Source organism: Phyllostomus discolor, chromosome 7, assembly GCF_004126475.2.
Source record: "Phyllostomus discolor isolate MPI-MPIP mPhyDis1 chromosome 7, mPhyDis1.pri.v3, whole genome shotgun sequence".
NCBI classification, from domain to species: domain Eukaryota; kingdom Metazoa; phylum Chordata; class Mammalia; order Chiroptera; family Phyllostomidae; genus Phyllostomus; species Phyllostomus discolor.
This window is the reverse complement of record NC_040909.2, coordinates 91,008,454-91,022,752: the sequence shown is the minus strand read 5'-3', so window position 1 is coordinate 91,022,752 and position 14,299 is coordinate 91,008,454. Positions and strand designations below refer to the sequence as shown.

General features: G+C 37.2%; 1 protein-coding gene across 1 annotated transcript in view; it reads right to left on the bottom strand.

The window, feature by feature from the left end:
- Positions 1-8,122, bottom strand: part of RP1 (RP1 axonemal microtubule associated) — a 310,652-nt gene extending 302,530 nt beyond the window's left edge. Inside the window, 2 exon segments of the mRNA XM_036031115.1 lie at positions 427-1,068; positions 7,968-8,122. Of these exon segments, the coding sequence (XP_035887008.1) occupies positions 427-1,056 (630 nt within the window). The 5' untranslated portion in view covers positions 1,057-1,068; positions 7,968-8,122.
- Between the last annotated feature and the right edge of the window lie 6,177 nt (positions 8,123-14,299).

Here is a 14,299-nt window from a genome sequence, read left to right as displayed (position 1 = left end):
ATGGACACAGCGGGACTGGGAAAGTGAACTTTTGGGGACACACTGGCAACTACAGAACTTTCCCCTGCCCTCCTAAGCAGGGATTCCAGGAAAATGTTTTCTCTACCTAACAGATTATGACTATCGGCTATTCCTTTTCAAGAAATATCGTCTAGATCAGAATCTATGCCAACATATTATATAACTCAGTGCTCAGGAAAGACAGAAAAAGGGGAGGGAGTATGAAAGAGAAAACAAGCTCCAGTGTCACTTCATCAGCTTCTGACTGGGGAACAAAGGGACCACCCTCCCAGGTGAGCCAGAGGTGCCTCCCGAGGATGAGAATACACAAGCACACACAGGCAAGGGCCACTGAAGGCTTCCTTCCCCAGGGCTGAGGTCGTGCAGGACAAGAGCTCAGACACAAGGAGCTTCTAGAACGCTCACCTTCCTTCCATGAGTGGAGTAGAGCTTGGTTATGCGGCACTGCATGACCTCTGTCAGGTGCTGCAGAAAGGCCTCGAAGCTCTGGGTGATCCTCCTGCTCAGAAGAATCACACACTGGGTTTTCGGGTAGCCGTTTCTGAAAACAGCAAGCCTCCGCGGGGTGTGCTGCAGGCCCAGAGCAGCAGCGGGGGAGTGGTGCACATGAGCACTGATGGCCCGGCTGCTGTGCCAAGGCCGTGGGCGCTGGCGGGCCTTGTCCAGGTCCACCGGCTGCACCTTCCTGCTGTGGGAGCACAGATAGGATTCACCGTCCTCCAGCTGCTCCAGGGATGTGATGCTGTGCCTTCCTCGAGGGGTGGTGATGTTCCTCACCCCAAAAGGTAGAGGTACCTTTCTTGACAAGCTATCCAGCAGAGCATCAAAACTTTTAAAGGAACGAGGGTTGACCACGACCCTTACCCCTCCAAATTGTGGATCTCCGCTCTTGTAGAAACGTATTCTTTTGGCCACAACAGGATGAATGATGCTCATATGGCGAGGGGAAGGAACTCGACCTTTAGGAGAAGGAACTTGACCTTCAGAAGAAGTTGGATGGATCATGGAAAAACTGGTAGAAGGAGTTTCACTCATTTTGGCCAAGACCTAGAAAAGAGAAAAAAAAATTCATCTCCAGAACAATAGCACCATAAAGAATACATGATAATGATAATGTAAGATAATTATAGTTGTGGATAGCCAGGCTGTTCCTAGGATTTCATTCATTCATTTATTCATTCATTATATCTGCCTGTTTTGAAATATAATTTTAAGGGCTTTACAATAAAAAAATAAATGGAACAGTTAAATAACAGTATTTCTAATTTAAAGATACCTAAAAACAATCAAAGTGACTAGGTAAAAAAATAATGATTATATAAACACTCATGCAATGGAAACCTATGCAACCATTAAACCTGGCTTTCTAGATTTGTATTTCTTTAAGTACATTTTATTGATTATGCTATTACAGTTTTCCCAATTTTTCTCCATTTATCCCCCCTCTACCCTGCACCCCAAACCCTCCAGTATTCCCCCCACTAGTTCATGTCCATGGGTCACACGTATAAGTTCTTCAACTTCTCTTTCCTATGCCATTCTTAACCTCTCCCCATCTATTTTAAAATTACCTACCAATTATGCTTCTTATCCCCTGTGCCTTTCCCCTCCTATTCTTTCTCTCCCCTCCCCACTGAAAACTCTCCGTGTGATGTTCATTTCTCTGATTCTGTTTCTTTTCTAGTTGTTTGCTTAGTTTTTGTTTTCATTTTGTTTTTTAGGTTCAGTTGATAGTTGTGAGTTTGTTGTCATTTTACAGTTCATAGTTTTTGATCTTCTATTTCTTATATAAGTTCCTTTAACCTTTCATATGATAAGGGCTTGGTGATGATGAGCTCCTTGGGCTTCATCTTATCTGGGAAGCACTTTATTTCCCCTTCCATTCTAAATAATAGCTTTGCTGGATAGAGTAATCTAGGATGTAGATCCTTGCCTTTCATGACTTTGAATACTTCTTTCCAGCACCTTCTTGCATATAAGGTCTCTTTTGAGAAATCAGCTGATAGCCTTATAGGAGTTCCTTTGTGGGTAACTCTCCTTTTTTCTTGCTGCTTTTAAGATTCTCTTTTTATCTTTAATCTTGAATAACTTAATGATGATGTGCTTTGATGTGTTCCTCTTTGGGATCAATTACTTTAGGACTCTCTGGGCTTCCTGGACTTCCTGGAATTCTATTTCCTTTGCCAGATTGGGAAAGTTTTCCTTCATTATTTGTTCAAATAAGTTTTCAACTTCTTGCTCTTGTTCTTCTTCTGAAACTCTTATGATTCAGATATTGGAACATTTCAAGTTGTCGCAGAGGTTCCTAAGTCTCTCCTTATTTTTTCTGAATTCTTGTTTCTTTATTCTGTTCTGGTTGGATGTTTATTTCTTCCTTGCGTTCCAGATCACTCATTAGTCCCAGTTTCCTTCCCTTTACTGTTGATTCTATGTACATTTTCCTTTATTTCATTTTGGGTAGGCTTCATTTGTTCCTTCATTTTGTGACTGAGCTCAATCAGTTCTGTGAGCATCCTGATTACCAGTGTTTCAAACTCTGCATCAGATAGGTTGGCTACCTCTTCATTGCTTAGCTCTTTTTCTGGAGTTTTGATCTATTCTTTCATTTTGGACATATTTTTTTTTGTCTCGGCACACCTCTTATGTTGTGGAGGGTGGGGCCTTAGTTATTCACCCAGGTGAGGCAACCCTCTTTGTTGTGTTGTGACACTGTCTGTGGGGGAGGAGTCAGAGGAGGAACAATGCAGCTCACTTGCTGGGCACTAGCTTCACTTTCCAACATGTGAGACTGGGAGTTTTTCCCACTGTGGCAACCCCCACGGTAGTTTACAGCTAGCTTGAGTCTTTAGTTTCCTATTCAGCCAGTCCTGCACTGCCTGCACAGTCCACCACTTGCCGCAGGTCCTCTCTACCCCTTCCCACCCATCTTGGTCTCTCCTACCTCTCTGATGAATGTTTCTTTAACTCCTTGGTTGTCAGAGTTCCATGCAGTTTGATTTTCTGGCACTTCTGGTTGTTTATTGTTTTTAGATTGGTTATCTTCTCTTAGGTTATATGAGGAAGTGAAAAGTTTCTACATAAGCCTCCATCTTGGCCAGAACTCTAGATTTGTATTTATTAGCATAGAAAAATGGTCACAATCTATCACTAGGTGAAAAAGCAGTTTGTAAAATACATATGCTATGCCATTGCCTATAGGGAACTGATATGCCACAAATGTAGCTCAGCCCTGGTTTGGAAAACTGACAGACTTGAGGCAGCACACAGGAGCCAGGCCCACCGATTGGCTTTTCCATGGGGAACCAGGCCTCCATTGTACCTAGGCTGCTTTGAAGCTTGCTTTTGGTAAAACTCCCTCACCCTGAATTGAAGGACCAAATGTTTACTGCATATCTTTAAAGTAACTTCCTAAAGTCTGTGCTAATCATCCTAAAGATGGAGTGTAACTAGTTCTACCATTTTTCCCCTTGCATTTGCAACATCCTTTTCTTTGAAGTAATCAGCAACATCCTTCCCTTTGTTATCTGTAAAAGCTAACCACCTAAAGCAAACCTGTAGTAAATGAGGACCATCCTTGATGTAATGTGCATAAAAAAGCAATAAAAGTTTGTCTAGGCAACTGTTGGGGAGCTCTCTCACTCAGAGAGTAACCATGCTGTCCTTTTTCTCCAGAGGACTTCTGCAGTCCCTGTGAAGTTGTTCATCGCATCCACAACACCATGGACCCTGCTGGTTGGAGTCCGCATCAATTGCCAGTGTATTGTATTGGCCCTCTGTATCCATGGAATTCACATCTGTAGTCCATCCAACTACAGATGGAAAATATTCCTGAAAAAATTTTTACATTTTTGCTAGTATGTACTATGTAGTTAGGCCTACAATGGTTGTGTCTGTACTGAATATGTACAAACTTTTCTCATTGTCCTTATTCCTAAAAAATACAGTGTTAAATTAACAACTATTAATATAGCATTCACATTATATCAGGTATAATCATCTCAACATAACTTAAAATATATGGGAGTATGCACATAGGTTATATACAAATACTATGACATTTTATACAAGGGGTTTAAGCATTCACAGATTTTCATATTAGTGGTGTTCCTGGAAACAGTTCCCCATGGATACTGCAGTCTGACTTGTATATACAAGGGTGGGCAAAAGTAGGTTAATAATAATAAATAATATGATAATTAATAAGAAAGTAATATAAAAATTAACTGTGTTTCATGTATTCACAACTGTAAATCTACTCTTGCCCACACCCCTGTATTTGTTATACTAGTGGAAAAAGACCAAAAGTAAGTATAGCCCAGTATTGATTGTAGTTATCCATGGATGGCAGAGCTACTGATAATATTTGTGTTTTTTAATACATTGCTAAATATTATGAATCTTTAAAATTAATGGGTACTATTGGACAATTAAAGAAACAAAAGATATGAAAATCAGAAACATACAATGCAAAAATTAGTCCTGCATGTCCTGACAGTCAAGGAAAAGGAGGGGAAATAAGAAAAGTTTATAAACTTCAAATTGTCTATTAGATGGAACCAAATGAGTTCATCTGGAGGAAAATGTTTTCTGACATTGAATTCTAGAAGAAATGTATAACACAGATCCTTAAATAATAGCCATATTAAGGCTGTGTAAGATGTTTCAATTACAGATTATAGAAAATGCAGGCAAATTATCTAACACTCCACTAATCCTACATTGAGAAACTGCACTAAAAAACCATGTGTTTAGACCGACAGCATTGGTATGTGCTGCTAAAAGTGGAGCAATCTGAATATTGCTTCCACTAATGGTTCAAAAATAAGAACTCCAAGAGGGAATTTCAGAGCCATTTTCAGACATTCACTGAGGTTTTTCTTTTCCATTTCCCAGTAAACCAAAGGTCTGATTGATAAGTAAGCTTCTTGTGGAAGGGTTTCTCTGGGCTTGTTTTTCATTTGTAGCATGTTATAGTTATTTTCTATTATTTTAAATCAATGTAATTATTAGTACCTTTTGTCACAGTAAGAATACCCAGCAGCCTTGAAGACAAATTGAACACCATAAATAAATGTGATCAGTATTGTGGAGATGAAAATGGCATGTTTGTCATTATAAACTAGCTATAATAATTCTGGCTCAAATCACCTACCTAATTGTTTGCAAGCTGTTATCAAAGACCATATATCTCTAGTATAATTTGTAAATCTTCCTTATAGGTAATTTAGGAAAATGAATTTGAAGAACAGCCTAGAAATTAGGTGTGTCTCCTCTTCTCCCTCCCTGAGGGGTTTAAAGTAATTATAGTTAAGACAATAAAGGCAGCTATAGTGAGCATGAGCATCAGAAGCTGGGGAATCCAGCTTTGCAATGGAGTCAGCAAAATTGGAACCTCTTCTCACCCTCCTGATAAGCAGTCATCTGACCTAGAACAGCATGCTGCTTAATCTCTGTGACCTCTCCAACTATAAGAGGGATGAATTTCTTTAGTATTTAAATAAAGGCTTTAGAACTCCTTGCTTCTGATCACTTTTTAGGTTGGTTTATTTACATATTTGTTTGAAAATATTTTTCATGAATAGTGTTTGAGATACACTTTTCACTTAATTTTGTAAATTTGTATTTATATATATTTAATGCAGAGTGAGGCTTTTAATTTCAATAGTTTTCTGCTCGGATCACACTATTTGGAGAGCTGTGGACCCAGTGATCATGTTGTTTCATGAACTGATGGGTTATGGGTTTTGGTTTGCTTGTTTGTTTGTCTGTGTTTGTTTGTAAGGGTGACTAAAATAGATATTGTGCTGGGGGAAGGAGAACAAGGAAGATAAGGATAGTTGGAGAGAAGGGGGTGACCCCTTTTGTTCTTATCCCATTGCTGCCCAGTGCTACCCAATGCTGAGCACTGGTTTTGAGCCTGATGCATGAAAGGAAGAAGCTAAAATTACCATTCCCTGGGAAGATGCCAGATGCCTAGCAGTGGAGGAGAATTTGGAGAGAAACTACCTGCAGCAGGGTCATTGTCAGTACCTTGATAAGGAGGCAGTAGCAAAACAACAAAAATATAAGTTTGTATGATCCTTGTTGCACATAAGAGTATCTCTCAGAACTCCTAAAGTCACTGAGCAAAGTTTTTGATAATGTTGAGATTTTTGCATACATGCTGATGAGGTTTAATAGGCTTTGGGAAGGTGGGCATTGTGTATGTAGTATAGATATGATGGAGATTCAATATTATAATTGAATAAAAAGATCTATGTACATACATTGCACAATACCATCAATGGGGAAGGGAGTGTAAGCCAGTTTCCTTTCAGAGGAAGTATTTCAGCTATTGCCTTGATCATATGTATCATTTACAGGGACCATGAGAAATCCACAGAGTAATTCAATAACACAGTTGAAGAAGAGTCAGAGTACCATGAGAATATCAAGGAGAGATCTGTAGCCTAACTGAGGGATTGGGGCTGAAGGTGGGAAGAGATGGCAGTATCCAAATGGAAGCCTATGTGTAGCTGTTGTGCCAGAGGCAAAGTGGTGGTGATGTCCTCCAGGAAAAAGGCAGGAGTGAATGGGGAATCTGCTGGTGTGCAGGAGTAAGATCAAAGACATGGTTAGTAAGTCTTGACAGTAGTGTTCCTTTTCACGAAACAGACCTACCAGCCTCCCACAACATTTTGTTACCCTGACTTAGTTGTGCACCTTTTTTAATCAGCCTTAAAAGCTAATCAGAATTTGGATGGAGATTTAAAAATGTTTCTTTACATATGTTTTAAATTATAAGGTTTATTCTATCTCCTGTGACATCGGGATAAGGCAGTAATACACTGAGGGGCTATCTTGGGAACAAACAAAATCTCAGGAGCCTAAATCAGTCTAATTCTCCCAGCAGGTTAGGCTGAAAGAGAAGTGGATATAGAAGGGAAAGAGGTACAAGGGAAACTGTAGAACTGAAAGCCTATCACTTTCCTCACCACTGATTTACCTAGAAGTAACAAAGGACCTAGTTAACAAACTGTCTTGCCTCCAGCCCAACTTGTATTGAAATCTGCTTCTAATGATTTGATAGCTTGCTACCAACATCTTCTCTTCTCTGCACTTTTTTCAGTGCTTCAAGTTAGACCATGGAACTATCGTGAATACTTGCATTGCTTCTTAAGATTAAGCAGATTTTTTCAACACCCTTTGGTTCCCTAGGTTCAATCACAACTATGCTTATCTGTGTTGTGTTTGCTCTCAATTATCTGTGCTGCTCTGAGTTGAATGTAGTAGTTGCCTTTACCAAGAGAGATGTACCTTTTCTCCACTACTCATTTGACAAAACAAATCACAAACTTACAGTATGGTCAAACATCATTTCACTAATTGTATTTTAAATTTAATTTTCTACCATGAAGTAGGAATTTGGGAAAATCAGAGGGAAGAATGACAGAAAACTAAATAGGAAAAAATGGTATATTCATAGTGTTAGTTGTGTGGCAATTCAGAGATTTATTGTAAGAAAAATTAGTTCATTTTACAGATTATCATAACTATGAGGTGGGACTGAGGGCTGCAGTTTCAGAAGGGAAATACTCCAATTATCCTCTATGGTAGTCACAGCATTGTTGAATTACAAGCAGCTTCCTTCTTTAATTTATTGCATAGATTTCTCTAATCAGTAAATATTGCATTTATAATCAGAAAAAAACTTTACTCATATTTGAATGCACCAGAATTTCTTCATTTTCTGACACTGATATTCCCTCCTACTTCAGTTTCAGTATACTGTGAAAGTTTGTGACATATTTGTATAAGAGACAATAATTATTAGAAATATTTCTTCTTTTTCTAATAATTAAAGATAGAGCACAAGTATGCAATGTAGACATACAATGGAAAATAAAGTATAACTACCTGAATATCAATTATTTTTTAAAAAATATTTTAAATAATTTTGTACTTACCAGACTTGAAATATCCTTATTTAAAAAAAGTGTTTGAAGTTGTTTGGATGATTCACATGAAGGTTACTGAATATGTAACCTGCTCATTTTGTGCAAAGAAACTAATGTTTCTCTATTTATTGTCAGTGTATCCACTCAGGGATTAAGTGCAGCCAATTAATTTAATTCAGTGTGATGCTAATCACCAGACAGGATTCACCTTAAAGGGGACCACAGCCAGAAATAAATCAGTTCCTAGCATGCATGCTCCACAGTTCTGAAATCTACCTAATTACTTTCCCTTGTATTATCTTCCTTACCTAGTGTCATCCTCAGGACAAAACACTTTGCCAATTGATAAAGAGTTCTCTCCCAAATAGCTTTAAGTCTTCACTTATTTGTGTTAAGGAGGAAAAATAGTTATGCTGCCAAAAATGAAGTGGTTTGACATTTCATCATTCTTTGATCAGTAATTCTGAGTTAATATTTGCTAATAGTAGTCATTAAAAAAGAAAAGGACTTGAGCCTTTTTGTTTTTAATTTAAGCACTCCCTATTACCTCATCAGAGTAGTTCTTATGAAAATGGCTGGAAATGTAAACAATTTTGCTTCTCAGGATAACACAAGACAAATGAGAGAGGCACCACAAGGGAAGTGAAGTAATTTTATACTTCTGCATACACAGCACTCTTCCACTGCTTTGTTTAATCATGATGAGATTCGAACATGTTTTAGGACTTTCCACACATGAAATCCTTGGATGACACCTGCTATCTGTAATGGCTACCTGTAGCCTAATCTGATTTGAAGATACCTCCCTTAACCGGATTTCTTTCTAGGTTTCCTGCGTCAGCTCTGAACCACAAAAACAAGGTAAGGAGACCTTCAGGAAAAAATGTTCAGGTTGAAATATTTGTTCCTGAACATTGTAACCGAACAGATCACAAAGGAAAATAATTATGAAATTGCACATTTTGTTGCACAAATATCGACTTCGTAACAAGTCACTTATTAACAAGAAAGAGAATGAGAAAGGAAGGAAAGGAGGGGGGAGGAAGGAATGAGGAGAGAGAGAAGCACAGAACAAAGGGGAAAAGACAGAAGGAAGGAAGGTGGAAGGGAGCAGTAGATAAGAGAAACAATAGTGTTTAATTTTGACATAACCCTCCATTTATAATTATCAGTATGTACACAAAGACATGGCTATTGAATCAGTAAAGAAATTATGTTTACAGGATAGCAATAGGCATGAATGGAATCATAACCAGCTTCAAAATGAAGTGCAAATGTTAAAAGTTTGGATGTCAGTGTGGCTAGGGTGGCAAGGTACCAAATTATGAAGGGCCTTATACCCCTTGTTAAAGACTTTGATTTTAAGTAAGATAAAAAGCCAAAGGAGGGTTTTGAGAAGATAAGTAGTGAACTGACTTACATTTCAAAGCAAGATGTGCTGGATATTGTGTTATAAATTGAAGTTAAAAATAAGTAGACACAAGAAGAAAATGGTGTAGTAGAAAGTGCTAGGAATCTGGACATTTGGACAATAATTGCACTGATGGAAACTGTGTGAAGTGACTATTTTTGGAACTCTGGAGTCTATTGGAATGCTTTCAGCTTCCACAAGAAGGCTTGGCTGTTAAACTGTAGTTAATTTTCAGCCATTAGCATGACAGTGTCTACCCATCTCTCATCCCCCACTGCTGCAGCAGGTAGCTGTGGGGACAATAGCCTAAATTTATGGAACAGTGTGTGGGAGCCAGCGTGGGCAGTAATGATCTTGTTCTTTAAATATTGGGGTTCTGTGATATGATTGCTGATTACCGTTTCTGATCATGGAGGTGAATATAGAGGTGGACAGCCATTGTTGCAACATACACTGGCTGAAGTGGCTAGTGAGATTTAAAGATACAACAGTTTTTTTTTCTTTTCTTTTTTTTTCCTTTTGGGAACATGCATTTAAAGACTAGAATATTCCAAAGCAACTGTGCATGTGGGAGAATTTAGAAAGCCACTTTGCATGACCAAGGAAAGACACAAGCCAAGCAAAACCTGAAAAGATCTTAAGTTTTCACACAGTCTGATCTTTGGCTGAGACAATGTATAACAATTTAAAAGAAAACCCACAAACCCTAGAGAAGGTAGATAATTTGATATCCAGATGTTATAACATAAGACTCAAAGGTCCAGTTTTCAAAAAAAATTCACAAGACACTTAAAGAAAAAGGAAAGTATTGTTCACTCAAAAGAACAAAATCTATCAACAGAAGCTGTCCCTGCAGAAGCCGATACTAGACAGACTTTAGAACAACTATATTAAAGATGCTCAAAGTGCTAAAGGAACACATTAGCAAACACGATAAATTAATGTATGAAAATTAGAATACCAATAAAGAGAAAATACTTAGAGGAACTAAAAAGAAATTTTGGAGTTGAAAAACAAAATAACAGACATCAAAAATTCACTAGAGTGGTTCAAAAACTGATTTGAACAGGCAAAAAAAAAAAGAATCAGTAGAACTTGAAGACAGAGCAATTAAAATTATTGGGTCTGAGAAACAGAAAAAAAAAGAAGAAGAAAAGTGAACAGAGCCTGAGGGATCTGTGGGACATCCAGCTACAAATATATGCATTGTGAGAGACTCAGGAGGAAATAGACAGCAAGAGAAAGGGAAAATTATTAGAAGAAATAATGGCTGAAAACTTCCTTAGATGAAATACATGAATCTATAAATTCAAGATGATCAACGAGTTCCATATAACATAAACTTAAAGAGACCTGCACCAAGACACATTGTAATCAAAGTGTCAGTAGCCAAAGAGAATCTTGAAAGCAATTATAGAGATGCAATTTTTCAAATACAGAAATCCTTACTAAGATTGTCATCTGATTTCTCATCAGAAACTTTGGAGGCCAGAAGGCATGGTGATACATTCAAAGTGCTGAAAGCAAAAAAAAAAATTTCAGTCAAGACTTCTATATCAGGTAAAACTGTCTTTCATAAAATAATGGAGAAATTAGGACATTACCAGTTAAATAAAAATTTAGGTAATTCATTACCACTAGACCTGCTCTGTAAGAAATTATAAAAGGAATCCTTAGCATAGAAATGAAAGAATATGAGACACTACCCAATGAAGTGAAGTAATCAGTATGAGGAAATAAAGGTCTCTGGTAAAGGTAAATACCTTCAGGTAAAGGTAAATGGGTAATTTATAAAAACTAGAGTTATTATGTTTTTTGTTCAAAACCCCAGTTTTTGTTTTTTACATGACTTGAAAAGGCATAAAAAGTATTAATGTCACTGTACATACAGTGTATAAGGCCTTAATTTGTGATACTAATAACAGGAAAAGGAAAAAACAGAACTGTATAGGGATGGAGAAATTTGATATGCTATTGAAATTATGTTGACAAATTCAAATTAGATTGTTAAAAAGAAATGCAAGGGGAGAGCAACAGGAATAAATGAGGACAACTGTAACTGAACAACAATAAAAAAAAAAAAAGAAATACTAGTCCTGGCTGGTGTAGCTCAGTGGACTGAGCATGGGTCTGTGAACCAAAGGGTCACCAATTTGATTCCCACTCAGGGCACATGCCTGGGTTGCAGGCCAGGTCCCCAGTAGGGGGTATGCAAGACACAAACATACATTGATGTTTCTCTCCTTCTCCTCCTCTTCTCCTCTCTGGAAAAATAAATAAATAAATAAAATCTTTTTTAAGGGAAATACTGATAAAGAGATTAAGAAAGTATTATAATAATCCCAACAAAAGGTGAGGATGACACAGGATAAGATGGCTGCTGTGGAGGTGGTAGGAATAGTAAGATTTTGGACATTTCCACTGTAGTGCTGGCTGTGTTTGCCAATGGATTACATGTGGATTGGATATAGCTGAAGGGATAAATCTGAGAGTCACTGACATACTGATTCTATTTAAAGCCTGGGTAAAAGTCTGGATGAGAATTTCTAAGAAGTGCATGTAAGCAGAAGAGAGAAACATCCAAAATAAGAGTCTACAGCATTCCAAAGTGTAACAAACACAGAGATAAGGAGGAACCTGTAAAGAAGTATGTGAGGAAAAGTAGTATCAACACAGTGGTGACCTGGAAGCCAAGAGAAATAAGTGTTTCGAAAAGGAGGTAGTGATAAACTATGTCAAGTAAGAAGCATGGGCTTTAGCAATGTGTTATCAGTAACCTTGACAAAAGCCATTTTCATGGGACAATGGGAATATAAACCTCACCAGGGTAAGAGAAAAAGAAAACTGAAAAGAAAGGGAGCAGAGCCACAATGGGAGGTAATTTTTTTGATAGTTTTGGTTTGTTTGGTTTTTCTATTTAATATTAGGTAAGTATAATATGTGTGCACATGCTGATAAGAATGGTTCAGTCAAAAGGGAAATTTTAATGCTGCAAGTAAGAGATGAAAGAATTGCTGGATCAGTGTCCCAAGGGCATGGGATCTAGTACACAACGGAGGTATAGACCCTAAGAAGGGATTACATAGAAGGTCATCCCTAGTAACAGGAAAGGATGTAGATAGGAAAGTGGAGGTGACCTTCCATTCTGAGTACTTTTCCGTTCTCAGCAACCTCAGATGAAAGACTATCTACAGAGGGTGCAAGTGAGGAGGAGGAAGTACTATGAATCTGAGAAAAGAGGAGGTGTTCACTCAGTGGAGTGGAGGAGTGACTGGACAAAGAGGTGTTGGGGCTTGCAGAATGCACTGAAGATCTGTTGCAGGTTTGGGGTTACAAGTGTAAATTGACACCAAGCCTATATTGTAAATATATAGACTGAATACTGCATGCAATTTAGGCTGTCTCACACTGTACAACATTGATCTGCTATGATCTAATGTTATGAAACCATTCCTTCATCTGTACCCTTGATTTTCCCTGACATATACCCATCATAGCTTACTGCTTTACCCAGAACTACTCAACCTGGGTGTTTCCAGCCCCAAATGCAGAGCTCTCCCCATGCCTCAGCATGCCTGATTGCACTCTAATGTCTTGTGAGGCCAGTCAAAAAAGCCTGATCTGTACCCTGTGACAATAGACAAGACAGGCCCAACTTCTGTCCTCATGGTGCTTAGGGCCTAACAAGGAGATAAACTCAGCCCAAATACACTTTACTAACCAGAATGTTATGGTATGAAATGATACTTGGAAGAAGTAATAACTATAAAAGATTTTAGTTTCCACAGATTGTTGTAGTTGTAGTATTTTTATGAGGATACTAACTATATTTAAAACTTTCTAATTTTCACTGCATTCCCTCTATTTTTTAGCATTTTAATAGTATTTGCCTATTTTCAACATTTGATATAAATGAAATCATTGTCAGTGTATATTCAAAACTATCTTGTCTATTCTTTCAAATTATTTAACCTCTCATTAGAAAAGCATAAATAATAGTCTAGAACATTTCTAGTCTAATAGTCTAGACTGTTAATAAAACAGAAGGCACAACATGTTCCTACATGTTTCAGGACATCCTACATGTTTGACATCCCACCATGATCACCTATGGCTGTATTAGTGTATAATTTACATGCCATAAAATTATCCAGTTTAAAGTGATTCAATGAAATATTTATAGGGTTTTGAAAACCATATAATTTTATGGTTTATATATATATATCACCATGTATATATATACAATATATATCACCATAATATAATTTTAAAACATTTAGAACACTCTAACTTTAGTGCACCACAGAAATTTTGTTCCCATCCCACCATCCTGACACCAGCTCTAAACAATCAGGAATCTGTATTCAATCCCTATGGATTTGCCTGTTCTGGACATTTCATGTAAATGGAATCATGTAATATGTGGTAATATGTGTAATATATGTTACTACCTTCTTTCACTTAGCACCATTTTTTAACTTCATCCATGTTGTACCATGAATCAGTACTTCATTCCTTGTTATTGCCAAATATGAATCCATTTTATGGACTTTTAAATTTTATTTTGTTTTGTTTATTTATTTATTCACTGGTTGAAGGGCATTTGGTTTGTTTTCTGATTGTGGTTCTTATGGGTAACACTTCTGTGAACATTTATATATAAGTCTTTGGTGGTATCATTTCTTTATGTAAGAAAGAAATTACACATACACATGTTGCAAATACTTTTAATTTTCTTTCTGTTTACCTTGCTTATTTATGGTAGAATTTCAAAACTTAACTTTTTATTGTAAGGGTGACATATTTTAATAAACCCCATTACTTACTTGTTTTGTTATTATGCATTACTTAAAGGTCATGAAAATCAATAGCAAAACATAAGGTCAGATTAATTGATAATAATTTATATTCCAGATCAAGATGGAGTAGA